General features: G+C 41.1%; 2 protein-coding genes across 2 annotated transcripts in view; both read right to left on the bottom strand.

Moving 5' to 3' along the window:
- The window catches only part of LOC148131658 (uncharacterized), an 86,122-nt gene that overhangs the window by 36,114 nt on the left and 26,266 nt on the right, over positions 1–23,742 (bottom strand). The window lies entirely within an intron of this gene.
- LOC113429035 (uncharacterized) overlaps positions 18,528–23,742 on the bottom strand; it is a 39,527-nt gene continuing 34,312 nt past the window's right edge. Inside the window, exon 4 of the mRNA XM_087954019.1 lies at positions 18,528–20,166. Coding sequence (XP_087810145.1) covers positions 18,785–20,166 — 1,382 coding nt within the window. The 3' untranslated portion in view covers positions 18,528–18,784. The remainder of the gene's footprint in view (positions 20,167–23,742) is intronic.

Genomic DNA, 23,742 nt, shown 5'->3' with positions numbered 1-23,742 from the left:
CAAGCAAGCCACCCAAAAGCAACTTACAGAAAAATGAAATTAAAGCACTACAAACCCTGAAAAGAGATAGCAGCATAATCATCCTCCCACCAGACAAAGGAAATGCCACTGTAGTAATGGACAGAAAAGACTACGAAACAAAATTGACAGACCTACTCCAAGACTCCACATACAAACCCATAAACACAGACCCAACCACATATCTGGAAAAATTAACCAAGAAGAAAATTATAACCAGCCACATAAGCAAAGAGATCCAACACACGATCATACCCAGAGAGAAATCTTCCAGATGCCCCAAACTATACGGCCTCCCAAAAATACACAAAGAAGGCATACCTCTCAGACCCATAGTCAGCTCCAGAGGAGCACCACTACAAAACCTAGCTAAACACCTAGCAAAAGAGCTACAGCCCCATGCTGAAACAGCAGCTTCTCATGTACAAAACTCATACCACTTCTTGGAAATGATCAAAGATCTACACGTGGAGCAAGAAGATCTGCTTGTAAGTTTTGACGTGGTTTCACTATTCACTCAAGTCCTGATAAAAGAGACCCTTGAAATCATCAAAAATAAATACCAACCAGCTAAACACCTCATGGAACTAACAGAACACTGCTTAACCAACACATATTTCATATACAAAGGACAAAGATACAAACAAATAGAAGGAGCCCCCATGGGATCACCACTGTCACCTGTCATTGCTAACCTGTTCATGGAAGAATTCTAATCCAGAGCCCTGGCCAATGCCATCCTCAAACCAAAACTATGGTTAAGATACATCGATGACACATTCGTGATTTGGCCCCATGGACAAGAAAACCTAAACAATTTCCTAACACACCTAAACAGCGCACACCCCAAAATCAAGTTCACCATGGAAACAGAAACAAACAAACAACTACCATTCCTAGATGTACTAATCTACAAAAAAACAGATGGCACACTAGGACACACCATATACCAGAAGAAAACACACACCAACCGCTACCTCAACGCCCAATCCCACCACCACCCAGCACAGATAAACTCCGTGGCTAAAACACTAATTACCAGAACCAAACGCCTGGCAGACAAGACACACATTAAGACTGAACTATGCACCCTGACTAAAGTACTGACAGCCAACGGCTTCCACAAAAGCAAAATCACCAGCTTGATTCACAAAAACAACCTGAAACATAATAGAGACCCAGAAGATGAACAGACCTATGGAACAGCTGTCCTGCCCTACATAAGAGGTACTACAGACAAAATTAGTAAGGTACTACACAGACATCACATCAGGACTGCCTTCAAAACAGACAGAAAAATAGCAGCCATCCTTAGCAACCCCAAAGATAAAATTGACCTGGAAAACCAAGGCATATACGAAATCCCCTGTGCATCATGCCCGGCCACATACATTGGACAGAACAATAGAAGAATAAGTACCCGCCTGGATGAACACAAAAATGCAGTCAAAAAGCTGGAACACACTTCCTCACTAGTCCAACACATGGAAGCCACAGGTCATAGCATCAACTTCAATGGCACCAAAACCCTGGCCACTATGGAAAACCCTAGCCACAGAGTCATCAGAGAAGCCATAGAGATTGAAAAAGACCAGAAAGCATGAATAGAAGAGATGATTCCACCAGGCTGTCAATCATTTGGAAGCCTGCACTCACAAACAAAAAAATCTCCACACCACAAGCCAGGCAAACACCTGGGCACAAACAGATCCCCCTGATACCTCCAGCTCAAACACACCCCAACCAGGCACCCAGATGAAACCCAGCTTCCTAACTAATGATAGCCGTCCATTTACCTGAAGCCAAGCTGCACTAAAGGCCTCCATTAAAGTAACACAATGCTGCCAGCCAATCAAGATACAAAAAGAGCCAAAAAACAGACAGAAGATATCAGAGACACCCATCAAGCAGAACACAGCAAACTCCGAGACCAATAAACACAGACCAAGACTCCCAACCAATCAGGATGAAGAAAAAACCATTCTGGCACAGCAATAGGCTGCCCCAAATTTAAATCTGAAACCACTGTAAAGTCTGACCCACAGACGGACACAATACAGAAGCCTGATGATGGCAGATGAGATTCTGCTGAAACGTTGCTACAACTTTAAAAGAACTACAATGACGTGGGAAAATACCCGAACCAAGCCGAACACCATACATGTAAGTACCCAGAAAACTTAAGAAAACATATATATATATATATATATATATATATATATATATATATATATATATATATATATATATATATATATGTATATGTATATGTATATGTATATGTATATGTATATGTATATGTATATATGTATATGTATATGTATATGTATATGTATATGTATATGTATATGTATATATGTATATATGTATATATGTATATATGTATATATGTATATATGTATATATGTATATATATATATTACTAAAGGGAGCCTCTATTCTAAAAAAACAGTTAAAAAGGAGAAAAAGAATAGGTAAATATAGAAGAAAAAACCAGTCCAGTTAACAATTGCTAAATCCCGATAGAAGTTCAGTAAAAAAAAAAGTAAAAGTAAAAAGCCAAGCCTCACTTTGACATTTCTCTTTAAAAAATCGCCGCTAAGTCAGTTTTGTTGAAAATCTTACAGATTTCTTCTCATTCTTAGGGTGTCCTTAAGTCCCAAATATTAATTAAAAAAAATTAGTCCTCACCAAACTGATACACTTTCTCTTTCAGTCTCTTCCTTCCGGAGCTGTCCCAGCTTCAGCAGCTTAATGGCTGCCTCTCCGCCGATGGTAGAAGGGCTTCTCCTGAATCGACCAGGGACTTTGTGATGTCCCTGGGATCGACAGGATGCGCCCCTTACTATCACCGTCTCTACAGGACGGTTTAGGTCCGTTGGGACCGACTAGGGGCGAAGATATCAGCTGCGATCTCGGAGCCCCGAGATTGCAGCTGTATCGCAGCGACGTGGCTCCGCCTTCTCCAAACTGAGGAAACTTGAAGAGTGAAGGTTGAGTCAACTTAGCTTTGCAAGATTAAGCTGGTTGCTGGGTCCTAAAAGTTCATGAAATACTTGAAACCTAAATGATTGCCAGCTTCATTCTATTAATGGTAATAGAATAGCAAAACCTGGGATAATCCAGAAAGTGCCCACCTAGCCAGCTTTGATCTTGAAGGAGAAGATTTTAAATCTTCTAAGTGCCATGTGATTCTGTCAAATCCCTTGCAGGAGGTCACCATTAGATCAAAGCAAAGAGTTGCATACACAGCAGGGCCTGGAAAAATGGGGCTTAGAAGGAAAAAGATACTGCCTATATTTGGTTAAAGGAAGTGATAAACCTTCCAAAGAAACATTTCACAGTTGCAAAAAGGATGGCATAAAACAGGTGCACACAAATAGCAATAGCACTAGCACTTAAACTTATATACCACTTTACAGTGCTTTACAGCCCTCTCTAAGCAGTTTAGAGTCAGCATATTGCCTCCAACAATCTGGGTCCTCATTTTACCCACCTTGGAAGGATGGAAGGCTGAGTCAACCTTGAGCCTGGTGGGATCTGAACTACCAAATTGCAGGCAGCCGGCAGTCAAAAGTAGCCTGCAGTACTGCACTCTAACTACTATGCCATCATGGCTAAAAACTGCATAAAAACTTACTATATGCTCCATTTGACATACCTGCCCTTTTTGATTAGAAATGTTTAATGTAATAAAACATACAAAACAAAAACAAATATAGAAAATAAGATATAAACAGGAAAGGAATTGAAAAAAAAGAAAAACAACGCAATTATACCGTGTTTCTCACAAAATAAGGCCGGGTCTAGGCCATCATTTTGGGGTGACTTAATTCCCCCCTTGCATCCTCACCTAGAGCGCCTGTGTGCAGCCATGCCTCGCCACCAGCCACTCCTAACGGGAGATCGTGGTGATCATGGAGAGCTCCCTACTCCCGCCAAGCACCTTTGCTGCAGACCTGAGACCTTCAGCGCCACTGCTGTTGCTTTCCCTTCTGCCCATGCCGCCGCCGCATTTGGAGCTGCCGCTTCTGCGTTTGGAGCACTGCCGCCGTGTTTGAAGCTGCTGCTTCCACTTTGGAGCACCACCACCGCGTTTGGAACTGCCACTTCCGCGTTTGGGGCACCGCCGCTGTTTGGAGCACTGCCATCGCATTTGGAGTTGCCACTTCTACATTTGGAGTACCGCCGCCACATTTGGAACTGCCACTTCCGCGTTTGGGGCACCGCCGCCGTTTAGAGCACTGCCATCGCATTTGGAGCTGCCGCTTCCATGTTTGGAGCACCACCACCGCTTCCACGTTTGGAGCGCCGCTGCAATTTGGAGCACTGCCACCACTCCAAACACGCTGCAAATGTGGTGGCGATGCTCCAAATGGCAGCGGCGCTCCAAACGCAGAAGCGGCAGTTCCAAACGTGGCAGCGGTGCTCCAAACACGGAAGCATCAGCTCCAAGCGCTGCGGCGGTGCTCCAAATGCAGAAGCGGCAGCTCCAAACACGGCAGCGGTGCTCCAAACGCGCTCCAAATGGCAGCAGCGCTCCAAACGCAGAAGCGGCAGCTCCAAATGTGGTGGTGGTACTCCAAATACGGAAGCATCAGCTCCAAATGCAGTAGCAGTGCTCCAAACGCAGAAGTGGCAGCTCCAAACGGCAGCAGTGCTCCAAACGTGGAAGCGGTAGCTCCAAACGCAGTGGTGGCATGGGCAGAAGGGAAAGCAACAGCGGTGGGCACCGAAGGTCTCGGGTCTGCACCAAAGGTGCTTGACGGGAGCTCTCCGCACTCTGCCATGATCCCGTTAGGAGCGGCTGGTGGCAAGGCATGGCTGCCCGCAAGCACTCCTAATGGCAAGTCCCCCCTGCCCTTCCCCCCATTTTGCATGTTTTAAAATAGGCCTAAAATTGGGGGGAGGGCCTTAATTTCATTTTATGCCTATAAAATATGCTGGGTCTTCCTATGGGGGTGCATATTGTTGGAGAAACACGGTACTTTCCACCCTTCTTTCGATCAAGTGATTGTCAACAGGCATTCCGATTTGAGAATTGTGTCTCCTTGTAAATGAAGCCTGGCATGAAGTCCATTCCTTGGAGAAATCCAGACCAGCTTTTGCCTTCCAGGCTCCTCATCTCAATACAGGAGAACAGGGAGATTTTCTCTATGCACAGGTGGCAAGCAGGAACCAGATCCTCAAAGTTGAGTCTCATTTTGGGGCTCCATAGGTCAGGAAGGATCCCTCAGAATGAGACAGGACCGACTGACCAAGGTTTTCTCTGCCTGCTACACAGTTCCATTGAGGCAGCCAAAATGCAGGGCCTATTTAAGACTGGAGATCCACGGGGGCAAAATGTTCATCTGAATGCTCACCCATTCTTTTCACATGTTTTACTGTTCCTGTGTTTCATCAACCCCTTTCTAAAGACTTTCATCTTTAAAATGACCCTCCTTCCACTGTTATATTGAAGGAAACTAAACAAAGGCAACATAGAACTCCACAACAATTCTCTAGGTCACCTAGCCAATCTAGCTGAGGGGATTTCACGCAACCCCTGCTTAACTGATTTCAGCACTAAGGAAAAAAAATCTCACATGGGAATACTTTCTCTATGGCTAATTTCACTAATTTTCAGAGATTTCAGATGGGGAATGATTGGAAAAAACAATGGGACAGCCACCGGGTACAGTGCAAGTAGTCCTCAACTTCCAATGATAAAGCGGACCAGAATTTTTATCCTTAAAAAAGCCACTGCCTAGCTTGGCATTGCCGATGTGTGAAGTTCTGATTATCGATAACTTCCTGCCAGCTTCTTACAAGAAAAGTCACTGGGAAAACCGGCAGGAAGCTGTTAGTCATATGCCAGGAAGGATGTGTCTCCTGTTAGGTGGGGGAGTGAAAGAAGTGGATGGGAAAATTTGGAAAGGCAAGTGAGAAAGGCGTGCCTGAAAGGCACCATGTAGGACTGAAAAGGTTCACAGGCTCCACATGAGTTGTGGAGGGTACACAGGGTGCAAGATAGAATAGGAACGGTGCGGTGGGGTGCGAGGTGATGAGGAAGAGGTACCCCACAGAGGGAGTGCAGAGGGGTGTTTTAGGTTCAAGAAGGCCCCTCTACCCTTTGTAAAAAAGCACCCACTATTACCATTTTGGATGTAGAACTAATGTGGTAGGGATGGAGATAGTAGCCCTACTAGACTCAGGAGATGCAGTTCATCCGTTTGCTCTAATATCTGTGGCATGGGGGAATCTGAATGAAAACAACACCAACATAAATTGTCTTTTCTTTTGGGAACTCAGAGGATAGAAAGCACTTCCTAGAGAGCATTCTGGATCAAGGAAGACGTTCATTTTAATCCCTCCTACCCACCTATCTCCCTTTATGGACAAACCTTTTGCTTCAAATGGCATCTCAATATTCCATCCATAGCTCCTGGAAGCTACCTTCATGCCTGAACAGACATTGAAGTGGAACTTCTTTGAACTTTTAATTCCGTCTTTGACCTTTATATCCATATATCCATATCTCTTAGGTGCCTTCGAGTCAGACTTGACACCTGGGGACTGGCTTGATTGGTTTCTATGGCAAGGATTTTCAGAAGCGTTTCCCCTCTTTCCTGCTTCCTAAGCCTGAGAGGGACTGGCCAAGGTTGCCCAGATGCATCTGTGCCTAATGTGGGATTTGAACTCAGCACCTCCCGGTCTGTAACCTGGAACTTTTAACTACTACACCAAACTCGATCTTTGCAAACTTTGTCATTGGCTCCCCATTATTCTCCAGATAATGGATCTTTTTTTGTCTTTAAATCTGAGCTCCAAATTTTTCTTCTGAATTGATGGAGTCTTTCCCTGACTGTAGACTGCTGGCTTCTGGCCTGGCCGTGGGAACCAGCAACTCTGGCTATAAGATCTCCTGTTGCTGAATTTTGTTTGAGTTACAGAATATAGCGTTTGTAGGTTTTTTGGGATCTCATTAGGGCTACTCGTTCTACTGTAAGGGGGTTACTTATTAGGAATTCCACCATTCCCTTTCTATCAGTTTGTTTGTCTACTTTGAGTCTTTGCATAATGACATCCAATGCCTTATTTTGCAGAATGATAAAAAGAAACACACTCTTTGCAATGAATTCTTGTAGTAGCCAGTCAGACTCTTCCAACTTTTTCCCTTCCATTCTCTCTCTGCTAATGTCTCATTTTGTTCTACAAAGACCTCAGAATGTTGTAGACATTAAGAGTCTGTATTACTGAATGGTCCTCTCAAAGATCCAGAAGCTTTGAGCTATTTCAAACATTTTTAGGGCCTAAATCACAAGTCATAAAGGGGCCATAGTTGCCCACCTCTGGCCTAAACCATAAAAATGTGACAACATATGTGCCCCAAAATAAGAATAAATAATTAAATATGAAAAAAAATAAATATAATTGGATTAAAAAGTTTATTACAGTGAAAGACCAAGATAATAAAGGTGGGGTGTATTCAGTTAATGTGGTGGTCTCTCATGGAAAGATGAGACAGAAGCAAGTGTTCTCGGGATGAGAGCCCAGAGCAAAATCCAGCACTCCCTTTTATTGAGATTTTAGTACATAGTAAGCATAATCACATTGTGGATTACAATAATTAGATATAGTACAGACTTGTTTACAGTTGTCTGAGCTGCTTAATTGTTTCTAGTGTTTGCTTTTTAATTTCCTTGCATTATCTCAGTGACCTTTAAGCAGGCATATATGTATAAAGCATTAGATTATTCATTACTCAAACCCAAGCCAAAGTTTATTCCCACATCTCCCCTGTTTTAGTTTTTTGATGATCGCGGATGTCTCGATAGCTTTTCGCCATTTGTAACAGCAGTTCTCCTTCTGGAGGCTTCACCCGACACATTCCTAAAAGTCCAGGGAGACATTGGATAATACAGCATGCACAAAGAGAAAGTATAAAAAGCAATATCACTCCAACAATTAGGTGACGAATCCATGAACCATTTGGCAACCAGGACCAAAGTGCAGACCACATGTCCAGTCCCTCACCCTCCGATTGTAATGGATTCTCCTTCAGGGTTTGTTCCATATGCTGTATAGTAGCTGTAATGTTTGGAGAATAATCAGAGATATACATGCAGCAATGTGTATGAACCACAGCGCAAACTCCCCCTTGTGCTGCCAGAATAGTATCCACCGCATATCTGGTTTGAAGGACAAAGTCACTAATTTTGCCTTGCTCTTCTTCAAGCAGCCTTAGCGTTTTAATGGTGTCTTTAAACATAGTAACTGTCCAATTGTTTAAATGATGCAAATCTCTGTAGTTCATCATGACTCCTAAAGGGGGAATAACTCCCCTTGATATTTGTGTCCAGTAGTCATGGGTTAAAACAGAGTTTACTTCCGTTGCGGAACACGCATTGCGGATATGAGCAGTCCCCAAAGATTTTTGAATGAAATGAGATGGGATTACTTTCCCAAAGGTGCACACCCCTTTCCATCGTGATGGCATGCGATCATAGGCCATCCGTCCACACAGCAACCATAAATTTGTTCCCAGGAGATGACCAACCTTATTTGGCTCAGCAGATTAGTTTTGTAAAGGACTCCATTAACATAGCCAAATAAGTGGACGACGGTGCGTAATTCCCATTCGCACATTTATACAACTGGTTTTCTCTCGTGGTGGGACAACATGTGGCAGGAATATATGGACACCTATTTTCATTGATCAAAGATGTGATATCATATCGAGAAATGTTATGTACAAAGTAAGTGAGATTTTTAGTTTTCATGTCATTCGAATAAACCCGACTTCCATTGCTAATAACAATTGTTTTGTTGCAAAACGGATAAGCTCCCAAGTAAGTCATTTATTTATTTATTTATTTATTTATTTATTTATTTGCCAATTGTTTACAAGATAATAAGTATAAGTGTATACATAGTTGTGAATACATGAAATGAGTACATATAAGAAAAATAAAAGAAGAATAAGAGAAACAATAGGACAGGGATGGTAGGCACGTTGGTGCGCTTATGCACGCCCCCTGCAGACCTCTTAGGAAAGGGGTGAGGTCAATAGTAGACAGTCTAAGGTTAAAGTTTTTGGGGTTTGGGGAAGAAACTACAGAGTCGGGTAGAGTATTCCAGACATTGACCACTCTATTGCTGAAGTCGTATTTCCTGCAATCAAGTTTGGTGCGGTTAACTTTGAGTTTGTATCTATTGTGTGCTCTTGTGTTGTTATGGTTGAAGCTGAAGTATTCATTGACAGGTAGGACATTGCAATGTATGATTTTATATACCATGCTTAAATCAGACCGAAGATGGCGTAATTCAAGGCTTTCTAGTTCTAGAATTTCAAGTCTGGTGGCATAAGGTATTCTACAATGAGTAGAGGAGTGGAGAACTCTTCTTGTGAAATATTTCTGGACTTTCTCAATTGTGCTAATATCAGATACGTAATGTGGGTTCTAGACTGATGAACTGTATTCGAGTATTGGTCTAGCAAATGTTTTGTATGCTCTGGTTAGTAGTGTGATATTACCAGAGAAAAAGCTACGTAGGATTAGGTTAACAACTCTTAATGCCTTTTTGGCTATGAAGTTGCAGTGGGCTCTAGCACTTAGATCATTAGAGGTGAGTATTCCAAGGTCCTTTACGGAACTTGGGTCATCAACAAGATCTTGACTATTCAGCTTGTATTGTAAGTCATATTCTCTACCGTCTCATTGTGGGTCCAACAGATACCCGCCACCTCTTGGATCCGGCTTCCAAGGTGTAAGGTAGTTATGTTACTTGTAGTCCAACTGCTAGACCACGTCCCCGAACAACCATAGCATTGTCCCTTATACCAGTCATCTTCGGCCAGAGGTACTGCAACCATTGGAAGCCCTGATGTTTTGTGAGTTGGCATGTGCATACATACCCAACAATCAGTTTTATTATGAAGGTTTGCTAGCTTCCCCATGTCCTGGATCAACGTGTTTCTTTTCCATTCCCCCAAATCCACCCCCTTGCCCCTTTGGCTGATGATAAGGACGCACACAGCGAGCAGGAACCCAAACAACTGTCCCCTCATCTTCAACGGCAGCGTATCCTCGGCCCCAAGTTATCAGCGGGACAGGTCTTCTCCACGTTGGATCTGGCAGTCTCCTATACCGAACTTTCGGTCTTGGCGTACCTGCAGAAGGGGAGGAAGCAAAATGCCTACTGGCTGCTGTAGCAGTGGGAGATCCTGTCATGTTTAAAAAATTTAAAGTGTATAAGGTAATATTAAGAATGTTTTGTATGTAAGGCAAGCCATATCCATCCACTTCCCCCGTTTTTGTTTTTATGTGAAGGAGCGCTTGTTTGAGTGTCTGATTAACTCGTCCACAATGGCCTGACCATTGTGTTGTAGGGAATGCCAAATTTATGTATAATTGACCATCGATGACAAAATTCCGCAAAGGCGGTGCTGATGTAAGCAGGGCCATTGTCGGTTTTTATCTCCATTGGTGGCCCCACATGTGTGAAGGTACGGAGACAATGGTTGATTACATGTTTTGTAGCCTCTCCTCATTGAGGTGTTGCCATAATAAATCCTGAATAGGTATCAACGGTGACATGCAGATGGTGCCATGGTTTGACAGGAGGGTGTTGTGTGACATCCATCTGCCATAGCTGACAAGCAGATGTCCCCCAAGGATTTACTCCTTGAGGAAGAGCACTGGATTGGGCACTGCAACTAGGACATTGCTGGATAATAGCTGCTGCTTCTGCAGCAGTGAGCCCGAATTGTTTACAAAGAGCTTTGGCATTTTGATGAAAATAGCTATGTGAGTCCCACGGAGTAATAGGGGAAAGCGAGAGACAGGACATGACCGAGGCAGCCACGTCGGCCACGTCATTCCCTTCCTGCAGCTCCCCGGGAAGTGGCTGGTGGCTGCGAATATGTGTGACATGCAAAGAATGTATGCGAGAATGAAGACAGTTTTGCAGGGCTAAAAACAAACTCATAAGATTAGCATCAACAGATTGGGAAAGATAAGCAAATTCAATGTTAAGTATCAATTGATAAACGTAAAGAGAATCCACAATTAGATTTAGCGGTTCTTGCGCAAATTCCTGTAAGGCCAAAATAGCAGCAGCTAATTCAGCCCTTTGTGCTGATTGTTGAGGAGGGGTAATTTTTGTTTTCCATACCCCTTCCTGTCTCCATGCACAAGCGCCGTATGTCTTACCACCGTCCGCATAAACAGTCACGCCCTCAACTGGCTGCTTAGCAATAATTGAATTAAAATTTACAGATACGTTTCGAAGCAATTGGAAACGGGGGTCACTGGGGGTATGGCAAGAAATTTTCCCTGGCCAATTTTCAAGAGCAATCTGCAATTCAATGGATTGACTATACCAAGTTTCCCACAAAGTGAGGGAGATAGGTAAAAATAACTGAACTAGATCTATGCCATATAAATGCATACTGCGATTCCGGCCTTTGATGATTAACTCACTATAAAGCATAGCCATAGTAGAAACTGTTTTTCTGGGAGTATTCTGCAAATGCAACCATTCAATGATATAAACCTGCACCTCATGTAATTGAAATAAAGCTGCCGTAGGCAAGGCTGGAGTTTGTAAAATTGTCAAAGCAAATGGAGTGTCGGGAATGCATCGATCAACCCAACGCTGCGTTAAAGCCGCATTTACGTGTGCCAGTACCTCCCTTTGTTCTGCTGATAAGGTTATAGCAGAATCCGGCCTCGCGGAGCCCTTTAGGGCCAAGAACAAGGGCTGGAGTACCGCTGTAGTTAACCCAGGTAGGGTCTAACCCAGTTAATTGTTCCTAGTATTTGTTGTAATTTTACTAGAGAAATCTTTTCCTCAATTTTGATTTCCGGAATGACCGGATGAGCATAGGTTGCAAGGACCTTATGCCCTAAGTAGGCATATGGCGTTTGACTTTGAATTTTTTCTGGGGCAATATGAAGTCCAAATTGCAATAATACCTCTTTAAGGCAAGGTAACGCTGCCTTAACCATTCCCGGTGGGCCGGGAGCTGCAATTAAAATATCCATGTAATGGTAAACCTTCCACCCAGGATGGGAGGTTCTGAATGGAGCCAGAGCCATTCAAACATATGACTGGCACATCGTTGGGCTGTTTAGCATTCCTTGTGGCAAAACCTTCCATTGGTAGCGAAAGGTAGGTGCATTGTTATTCAACTCAGGTACGGTAAAGGCTTGTCACCTGCATGCAAAGGGATAGAAAAGAAGCAATCCCGCAAATCTACTACAACTAGATCCCAATTGCGCGGGATCAGGTTCGGGTTAGGCAAACCACATTGTAACGCTCCCATTGGTTGAAGGATGGCGTTGACAGCTCTCAAATCATGTAAAAATCTCCATTTTCCATTTTTCTTTTTTATAACAAACACCGGAGTGTTATACGGACTAGAAGTTGGCTCAATGTGTCCTAATTGTAGCTGCTCAGCTACCAATTGATGTAAAGCTATAAGCTTTTCCTGTGAAAGTGGCCATTGGTCAATCCAAACTGGCTGAGAGGTTAACAGTTGTAACTTTTCCATTATCCAATAATAATTTTTGTGCGGAACTGTGACAGCAAATCTCTACCCCACAAGTTTATGTGCAGGGGCAACACAAGAGGTTGAATCCTTGCGGTCTCGCCAGTTGCTCTATGCAATGCCGTCGACCAATGTACACTACTTCTTGCAAACTGCATACCACCCACTCCACGAACAGCCGGAGAGTCCTCAAGCGCCCATTCATTTGGCCATTCCTTTTGGCGTATCACAGAGACATCTGCTCCGGAATCTATAAGGCCAGAAAATGATTTTCCTTGAATTTTTTTTTTTTAAACAAATTTTATTAATTTTACAGACAAACAAAGCATCATTAAACATTAAAGACATTGAACCTCTTTCCATTATAAACTTTACAAGGCAAATAAAACATTGTTTTATACAATACAATTCTAATATATCCCATTTCCACTTAAATATTTTTTTAGATTTTCCTTGAATTTCAATTGTCATTTTAGGTTGGTCTGTAGTCAAATTTTTTGTCAGCGCTAGCAATTCTGCAGCAACTGGAAAACTGGCCATTTCAATGGACCCAAAACCGCCAGTTCGTGGGATCCCAATTAAAGGATTCATAGGAATGTATGGAAGCAATAATAACTGGGCAATAGAGTCACCGGCCATTAATGATGCAGGAGTATCAGTGTACAATTGTACCTTAATAACCCCTTTAAATCTTGATCAATAACCCCTGGAATAACAAAGAACCCTTTTTTTGATGCAGAAGACCTGGGAAGTACCAATCCCACTGTTTTTTCTGGCAGTGGCCCATGTAAATGAGTGTCCTCATTGTACACTTGATTAGGAAAAGTCACATCAATTGAGTTCAACATTTTTAAACCCAAACCTGCACTCCCGGTAGTTGCAGGCGATGCTTTTGTGACAGCCTTGGGAGCGGGGCTAGCTGCACGTCCCAAATTTAGTTTCCCGGATTTTGGTTCTGATCAGAGCGACATTGATTTGCCCAATGAAACCCTTTTTTGCATTTCGGACAGACCGACTTCGGGCGGACGTCCTTGATTTTGTTTTTGTTAAATGCCATTCCCCCCCCACAGGGGCTCGGCACTGGGCTTTAAAATGGCCAGGCTTCCCACAATTAAAACAGTTCCCTGTAGGTTTCATCCCTTTTTGTAATGCCATAGCCAAAGTCTCCATGTTGTAAGCCTGAGAACCCACCACTGCACATGCCTTTAACAGATCAGCCAGAGTAACCTCACCTCTAGCCACCAAAGGCTGTAAGATACGCTTACAGTCAGCGTTTGCATTTTCGACTGCCAATCTCAGCAAAAGTTCTTTTGCAGCTTCCTCATTAGAAATTTGCCGGGTAATAGCCAATTGTAGCCTTTCCACAAAATCGTTATAAGATTCAGATGCTGTTTGTTTAATTTGAGAAAAAGACCGTGCCAGGGTTCCCACGTCCTGGATGCGGGACAACGCCCCAAGGACAGCTGCCATAACCACTGGAAATACGTGATCAAGGCAAATTAGTAGCTTGATCAGCAGTGGATTCAAACAAGCCTGCCCCATAGATTTGGTCTGGCGTATACAGCCCCCCTTAATTCCGTCCCCTAGTGATAGCTTCCCTCTGGTACTCTGAGTCAAAAACCACATACTGAGTAGAACTCAATATCATTCTCATTAAATCTTTCCAATCATTAGGAATCATGCGTGAGGTAGCCAAACTTGTCAGGAGCCCCTTTGTAAAAGGACTTTGAATACCATAATCTTTAACGGCTTTCTTGATTTCCCTAAGTACTGCCAACGAAATCGGAACCCATTCCGCCTGCATGTTGCCTTGAGCATCCACTCGCCTATCAACCGGAAACAAATTCATCTGGGGAATCTCATCAGGCTCTAATTTCCCCTCATTGAAAGCTTGATGCATCATTGCTTGAACCTTTCCCATTTGTGGCTGGGGTTTCTCATCCACAGGAGTAGGCGCTGTTGGGGGTGAGAAAACATACTCCAGCTTTGGAGTCGGAGGGTGCAACACAACTCCTTTATAAGGAGGAGGTTCTATTAAAGGTTTTAAAAGAGGTTGTTGCTGGGTCTCTAAAGCAGTTATAACAACCTTCCAACATGTCAAAATTTCAGCTGTTGCCCATGGTTCCTCATGAAGGATTTTCCTCCACGTGTCTAACTTTAAAGAGCCCTTCTCTGAGTACCAGGGGCATTGCCGCCAGATCTCTTGCAGCAGATTTTTCACATTACCTTTTGAAAGAACTATATGCTCCTCCAGAGGGTTTAAAGCAAGTGTTCTCAGGATGAGAGCCCAGAGCAAAATCCAGCACTCCCTTTTATTGAGATTTTAGTACATGGTAAACATAGCAAGCATAATCACATGATGGGTTACAATAGTTAGATATAGTACAGACTTGTTTACAGTCATCTGAGCTGCTTCCTTGTTCCTTGTGTTTGTTCTTACCGTTCTCATTGTGAAATTTCCTTGCACTATCTCAGTGACCTTTAAACAAGCATGTATGTACAAAGCATTAGATTAATCATTACCCAAACCCAAGCCAAAGTTTTATTCCCACAGTTAAAAAGTAGAGAAAATAATCACAGGGTAAAAATAGTAATTATATAAAAAAACAAGAGACATAAATGACATAGTATATATAAAAACAGGCAAAAATAGATCTAAGAGCACCGTGAGGAGCATATGTCAGATTAAATCTAACACTGCATGGTGCACACAGTATAATGAACTGGATGCTCCTTAAGACTACTTTATGGCACAGGTCATCCATCATCAGACCAATTTTAAGTGCTGCTCTGCAGAACCTGGAAACATAGTACTGTGTTTTGTATCAGAGCGACTCTGAAAGCAGCAGGAGCTATAGAAATGTTCTGTGCAGCCTGAGTATTTATGCAGTATTGGAAAGACAAGCCCAATATTAATGTCTGTTTAATAAAGCCCCTGGAGAAACATGTGCTTTGTAGTTTCTGTGTGTTCGGGTTCACAGGCACATTGTATTATAACCTGAGCTGTGTTACTGACATGGAGAATCCTTGAGTTCTTTGGTGTCTCCTAAATTCAGGAAACTTTTTAGCAACTTCCACTGCTATCACACACCAGCATTGTCACTTTGCATGTACACTAATCAGCATACAAGAACATGCTCTATTGCTTCTGTATGTCCAGAGTCATGGTGGCATTGTATTATAACCTGAAATATTACTAAAATAAAGGAACTTCCGGTTTGTCGGCTTCGTGAGCGGCAGGGATTCGCGACACAGCGCGATCCCTGCTGCGCTAGCCGTTTTTGGTGCTCCGATCCGGACGGGTTCGGAGCTAAGGCTACCCTGCAGGGGTAGCTGAAGATAGGGGGGATCCGGAGAGGGGTTTGGGGGTGTTGCAGACCCCCTCCCCGGCCGGCAGAACCCCCTTTTCCCAAGACGGTGCAGCGGCGGTCTGTAATGGCCACCACAAAGAAGCCGGCAGCCGGGTAAGAATGTGCAGGAGGAAGAGGAGAAAGCCATTGAGAGTGAAAGTTTTCTTGGTTGACCCAGGACTCTAAGACACATTTAACACAATTCCTGGAAATTATGGCTTTTTGAATGATTCTTTCCACAAGAGAAAATAAGCGGCAATTTTGAGGTGCTGAAAGGAAAGTTTACTCTCCTTCCCTACGGAATCAATATTGAGAAACCTGTCTTTTTCAGGTAAAAACTAACTTTATGTGATAAGTGGGAAGGGAGAGGACAAAAAATATATTCATATGTTAAGATTTTGTTGGAGGAGATGCCTTAAGGATTTGAAGACTGAAATATAATTCCAATAAGGCTTTAAGATACAGATTTGGACTTTTTTTTTTTTTATTGATACTACCCCAGGAAGAGAAAGTGAGAACTTTGTTTTGGCTTGGATTGATTGAGGACTTTGGGATTGTTCTATTTTTTTGAAATATCTTGGTTGGTGCAAGAAGAAAGAGGGGGAAAAAAAGAAAAGAAAAGATTTATAATGGCTTTTTTTGCTGAGGAACTGAGAAAAGAATATGAGCAAACAAAAACAGATGGTAAAGATGGTGTGAAAGAAGCCTTCCTTTTTTTAGAAATGGCGCTTGTTAACTATCAACAAACACTACAACAGATGGAGGCAGCAGAAGACGAAGAAGAAGAAGAAGAAGCCATCTTTAATGAATTTCAACATTTAACTAAGAAAGAAGGAAGGAAGAAAGGAAGGAAAATGAAGGACTTAAGACTTAAAAAAACACTCAAGAAAGAGAAAAATAAGGTGCAAAATCAATATAATGATAGTAAACAAAAGAAAAAAGGAACACAACAGAGAAGGGAAGCCAGCAAGGCAGAGACTAGGAGAAGGGGGGGTAGGAAGGTCTGGTGGGGGAAGAAAGAAAGGGAAAAGGTGGAGAAAAGCCACAAAGTTTTGAAATCAGATGGGAAAAAGGAATCTTTTTAGGGACAAAGGGTAAAGTACAATTTCTTTAAAAAGATTTTGCAAGGTACATAAGATGGTATTGTAGCATTTGTATTAGAAATAGAAAATTAGAATGGTTTAAGAGTTAATAAGAGATTAAAATGTTGAAATGTTTAGTAATGATTGATTTTAAAATTTAATAAAATATTAAAGGGAATGTTTAGAATATTGAGTTTTAATTAAAGAGTTTAATATGACTATGGTATTGATGTTATTATACAATTGTTATAGTAGCATTTGTTTTTGGAAAAGGCAATGGGAATATTATAAGATTTAATATTTAGACCTATTATTTAACTATGTATTTAATCATTTTGGATTTATTATTTTTCTTCTATTAAAAAAAAAATTAGTAGATAGAATGTACCAAGCAGAATCAGATTGGGTATTAGGTGTTATTTTAAATGTTAATCTAATTAATTTAGGGGGAAGATAGAAAGGCATCATACTCTGATTAGTGATTTCAGGAGAAATTTTTTTTTTATTATTATAAGGAATGAGACAGGGGGATAATAAAGAATGGACAAAAGATACAAATATAATGACTCAAATTAAGATGGATTAAATAAGATAGAATTAAGAAGAGTGAAATGTGTGGTGAAGCTAATATAGAAGATATAGAATGGTAAATGAAATAGGTAATGATATGTAAGATGAGCATGAATATAATTGAAGTCCATGTAGAGAGAGGTACCTGGGGCCAAGTTACTTTCCTAAAAGATTTTTTATATGTTTGTGTGTTGTGTGTTTATGTTTTTGGGAGAATTAATAAAACCTTGCAGAAATACAGAATGAGAATAATGGTAATCAAGTCAGAAAGAAATAGATGAAATAATAATAGTGAAATTGAATAAGAGTAAAGAGAAGTAAAGAGAAATTGGATAAGAGGTATTTGTATGCTCATATGGAAATGGTTTAAAATAGAATTATATTGTATAAAATAAGGTTTTATTTGGCTTGTAAAATTTATAATGGAAAAAGGTCTAAGTATGTAATGGTCAATGATGATTTGTTTGTCTTTAAAATTAATAAAATTTGTTTAAAAAAAATATTACTAAAATAAAGAAGCCTTGAATTCTTTGGTGTCTTCTAAACTTAGCAAATTTTTCAGCATCTTGGCACTGCCAGCATTCAAAGGTTAATCCACCAGCATTCAAAGGATAACAGGAGGCATCTCCAAGCAAAGGAGATCAACAGCAGGAGTTGTTATACACATGAAAATCCTATGCTCAAATACCACAACCCCCTTTTTCTCTATAGCATTCCAGTAACATTTGCATATCAAGGTCAACAACCTTTACATGTGAATTTTTTTGGTGCTTTTCTCATTGTCCCAAATCTCCCTCATATGTTTCCCATTCTGTGCTTCACTGTCCTTCACTTTTATTGCATCATTGTTCGCAATCTGAACAGGGATTCTTCCTGCACTGAATTTCTGGAAATGAAAAGATGAACTCTAATCCCTCTTTACCCCTCCTCTCCCATTCCCTCACCTTTAAGGAGCTACAATCACAAAGTAAATCTGAGTGCTCCTATCTTTTATTATATTTTATAGGATCCCCAAAACATTTTTGCAGCAATTACACTACGTTTGCAAGAGAACATCCACTACATTCTGCTAATAGCCAGGCACAAGTAGATCAAACTAACATTTTCAATTTCCAGTTCTTTTCTCCCACATGAGAAATACTTAGATACATTTGACTAAACTGAATCAGGTCAGAAATTAAATAGTCAATTTCTCAGTTGTTTTTGCAAAGGCAGATCAGAAAAGAAATTCAAGCCTTCTCGTCACTCATCGCCTTCTGCCTCATGTGGATTTTCTTGTGTGCATTAAGGGAGGAGGTTCGCGAGAAGCACCGTCCACACTCTGGGCATTTGTAAGGTTTCTCCCTTGTATGTACACTTACATGAGTTATAAGACTAGACTTAGTACTGAAATCTTTCCCACAATCCGGACACTCATATGGTTTCTCTCCTGTGTGAGTCCTCTTGTGTTTCACAAGGTCGGAATTATGACTGAAACCTTTCCCACAATCCAGACACTCATAAGGTTTTTCTCCTGTGTGAGTCCTCAGATGTACTATCAGGTGAGCATTCCGAACGAACGTTTTTCCACAATCTGGACACTGATAGGGTTTCTCTCCTGTGTGAGTCCTCTTGTGTCTCACAAGGTTGCAGTTAACACTGAAACTTTTCCCACAATCCAGACACATGTATGGTTTCTCCCCTGTGTGAGTCTTCTGATGTATAATCAGGTGGGAATTACGACTAAAACCTTTCCCACAATCTGGACACACATAGGGTTTCTCTCCTGTGTGAGTCCTCAGGTGTTTCACAAGGCCGGAATTATCACTGAAACCTTTCCCACAATCTGGACACTCATAGGGTTTCTCTCCTGTGTGAGTCCTCAGATGTTTCACAAGGTCGCAATTCCAAATGAAACTTTTCCAACAATCCTGACACTCATATGGTTTCTCCCCTGTGTGAGTCCTCTGGTGTTTTACAAATTTGGAATTAACAGTGAAACCTTTCCCACAATCTGGACACTCATATGGTTTCTCTCTTGTGTGAATCTTCTGGTGTATAATCAGGTTGGAATTATTACTGAAACCTTTTCCACAATCTGGACACTCATAGGGTTTCTCTCCTGTGTGAGTCCTCAGGTGTTTCACAAGGCCGGAATTATGACTGAAACCTTTCCCACAATCTGGACATTTATACGGTTTCTCTCCTGTGTGAGTCCTCAGATGTTTCACAAGGTCGGAATTCTGACTGAAACTTTTCCCACAATTCTGACACTCATATGGTTTCTCCCCTGTGTGAGTCCTCTGGTGTACTATCAGGCTGGAATTATGACGGAAATCTTTCCCACAATCTGGACACTCATAGGGTTTCTCTCCTGTGTGAGTCCTCAGGTGTATCATCAGGTGAGCATTCTGGATGAAAGTTTTCCCACAAATTGGACAGAGATATGGCTTTCTTTGATTCAAGCTATTATTTCTTTCTTCATAGGGTGAAGCTTCCATGATTGCCTGTCTTACATGCCTATCCGAGTGTCTCTTTCTGCTCCAGTGAGTTCTAGAGTATTTCCCCTTTTTCTGAATTTGGAAATGATCCCTCTTTATCCTTTTGGGAGTACCTGCTTGAATTCTATATACTCAATTTTTTTTCCAGCTCAAAACTCTCTTCCTGTTATTTTCTCTTTTGTCTGTCACCTGCCTGTAGAAGGAGAACAAGTGGAAAATAACTTTCATTGCTGGCTGGATTTGCTTTCCTTTTTAATGCTGATTGTGACTCTCACTTGTCTGGAATTCTCTTCCTGGCATCCTGTTTGTCCTGCAAGATTGACACAAGCCCATAGTTTAATGGTTGTTTATGAAGTGGTTGCAGAAAATGTGAAAACAGCAGGAGAACAAAGCATGCATTACAATGAGAAAGCAAACATGCCAAAATGCTAGTTTAACCTCTAACATTAACTATGGTTCATTTAACCCATAGAAGACTAGCAAGATCCAAGCTCAAATATCCACACAAACATTAAATTATCTTTTGGACTTCAGCAAATAACAAATTCTTAGCATTCTAAGCTGTTATTTTTAAATACATCAGGGAATACCTGGGACAGATTATACAGATATGCACACAAATATAGAAACAAATATAGACACACCTACCAATATAAGTATTTTAAAAGTCCATGTGTATTACAGCCACAAAAATGTCCCCAAAGTAGGTACACTCACATTTTTAATCCAACTTTAGAGTGGGGAAGGCTTCAACAGATGATGTGCTTCAACTGATGAAATGGTGCTCAAAGCATATGCCAGATATATAAACTCCTCAGTTTCCAAGAAAACAGCACATCTCAAAAACTCACAGAATCAATCCTAAATTGAAGGAGACTTTTAAATCTCCCAACCATCAAAAATTTTTTTGCAGGCAACACTTTTAAAATAACTAGTACCACTGAAACAAAATCTGCAGAGGAAAAAAAATGAAGCAGTAATTGACTTGTTTCTGCCTCGTTTTTTTCTCTGCTACATACATTCACAAAAGTATGTTGCAAACACACCAGAGCAGTAGTGGAAGTCTTTCATTACCCTGACATCAATGGTGACACAAGCTCTGCATCAGGTGGGAGGTTGAACAGGTTCCTGACCAATTTTGTCATCCAAAAGACAGAGCAGGGAACTAGAGAGACAGCTGTACTGAACCTAATTCTTACTAACACAGAAGACATGATATAGGGTGTGATGGCAAACCTATGGCATGCGTGCCAGAAGTGGCACACAGAGCCATCTCTGCGGTCACATGAGTCGTCACGTCAGCTCAGTTTTACTGCACACACGTGCGTGCCTCTCACCAGCCAGCTGAATTTCAGGTATCTGCTGCTCATGCAGGGGGAAGGAGATGCATGCACATGTGCAGGGGAGGCGGGGGAGCACGGGGGGGAGGTCACATATTCATGGCATTATGGGTGCAGGCACGCATACGTACACGTGCGCACTTTTGCACGCGCAACAACAAAAAGGTTAGCCATCACTGATATAGGGGTTGAAGTTGCTTTGGAGGAGAGTGACCCCGTCATACCATACTGACTTTCATTGAGGACCTGTATACTGCAAGAGTCAAAAAGAGGTCTGTGAAAATATCTACAGACCCCTCACATCCTGGACATAAACTGTTTCAACTCCTTCCCTCAAAACGTTGCTATAGAGCACTGCACACAAGGACAACTAGACACAAGGACAGTTTTTCCCTGAACTGCCATCACTCTGCTAAACAACTAATTCCCACAACACTATAAACTACTTAGTAAGACTATTACTATTATTATTCTCATTCTTCTTATCTATCTCTTCCCACTTATGGCTATAGCCGTGTTGCTTGTATCTTTACAATTTATATTGTTTTATTTGTTTCATAGTATGATTTGATTGCTTATTAGTAACCTATGACTATCACTAAGTGTTGTATCTTATGATTCTTGATGAATGTATTATTTATGTACACTGAGAGCCTATGCACCAGAGACAAATTCCTTGTGTGTCCAATCACACTTGGCCAATAAAGAATTCCATTCTATTCTATACTGGGATTCAATACAATGCAAACACAATAGAACAAAATCAAAACAGTGCCTTAAATTTTAAAAGAGCTGATTTTAACAAGCTTAGAAAGAGCTTGGGAAGGATACCATGGATTAAAGTCTTAAAGGGGGAAACAAGTCAAGAAGCTTGAGTGACTCTGAAAAATATGGTTATAAAAGGCCAGTCCACCTCAATATCACTGAAAAAGAAGAACAAGAAATCCAATATGAAACCAGCATGGTTACACAAAAAACTCTCTGATAAACTGAAACACAAAAAGAATAAGTACAAGAAATTGAAAGAAGGACATATAACTAAGGCAGAATACAAATAAAAAACTTACAAAGATGAAGTCAAGAAAGATAAGACTCAGAAGGATAGCTATACTGGACCTAATTCTTACTAACACAGAATAAGTGATAGAGGGAGTTGAAGTTGCTGCAACTTTGGAGGAGAGTGACCACGTCATATTGAAATTTAATATAATTCAAATACAAACTATAGAACATATCAAACCAGTGTCTTAAATTTCAAAGGGGCTGATTTTAAGAAACTTAGAGAGAGCTTGGGAAGGATTCCATAGATGAAAGTCTTAAAAGGGAAAACAACTCAAGAATGTTGCAAAACTCTGAGAAATATGGTTATAAAAGCCTAGTCCACCTCAATACCACGTAAAAAAAAAATCCATGAAGAAACCAGCGTGGTTATACAAAGAACTCTTTGATAAAATGAAAGACAAAAGGGATAAGTACAAAAAATGGAAAGAGGGACAGAGAACTAAGGCAGAATACAAACAAACAGACCGAACTTGCAAAGATGAAGTCAGAAAAGCTAAGGTTCAGAATGAAATAAGTCTTGCAGCAAATGTCAAAAATAATTTTAAAAAATCTTTCAACATATAAAAACCAAGAACCAATCAAGTCAAGGAACCAATCGGTCTACTAATCAGAGAAGATGGAGAAGAAGCAACGGGCAGTAGAAAGCAGAGCTGCTTAATTCATTCTTTGCATCTGTCTTCATGCAAACAGATAATACAGCCCAACCTATCAAAAACATAACCGTAAAAGACAGACTAGAAATACAAATTAAAATAAGCAAGAAAACACTTGTCCATTGTAGATGGATTACATCCTAATATTCTGCCAGCACCCAGTGAAGGAAGCTGGCAGATGTGATCTCAGAACCACTGAACCATATCTTTCAAAGATCTTGAATTAACAGGAAGTACCAGACTGGAAAAAAGCTGATGCGGTTCCCATCTTCAAAAGAGGGAGGGGGAAACAAATCCAGGAAACTGCAGACCAGTCAGACTAACATTAATACCTGGGAAGATACTGGAGAAAATAATCAAGCATCAGATCTGTTAATACCTTGAAGTAAGTAAAGTTATAACTAGAAGCCAACACCGGTTTGTCAAAAACAGATCATGTCAAACAAATCTTATTTCATACCACTTTATAAATCCTTAGTAAGACCACACTTCAAATATTGGATACAGATTTGGTCACCGTATTATAAAAACCAGGTAGAAACTCTGGAAAGAGTGCAGAAAAAAGCAACAAAGATTATTAGGAAGCTAAAGCATATGAAGAATGATTGCAGTAATTGGGTTTATGCAGTCTAGAGAAAAGAAAGACTAAGGG

This window comes from Notechis scutatus, chromosome 2, assembly GCF_049901735.1.
Source record: "Notechis scutatus isolate UNSWTSFEM ecotype Mainland chromosome 2, rNotScu1.2, whole genome shotgun sequence".
In the NCBI taxonomy this organism is placed as follows: Eukaryota; Metazoa; Chordata; class Lepidosauria; order Squamata; family Elapidae; genus Notechis; species Notechis scutatus.
Note: the sequence above shows the minus strand (reverse complement) of the source record. Positions and strands in the feature narration are given on the sequence as shown.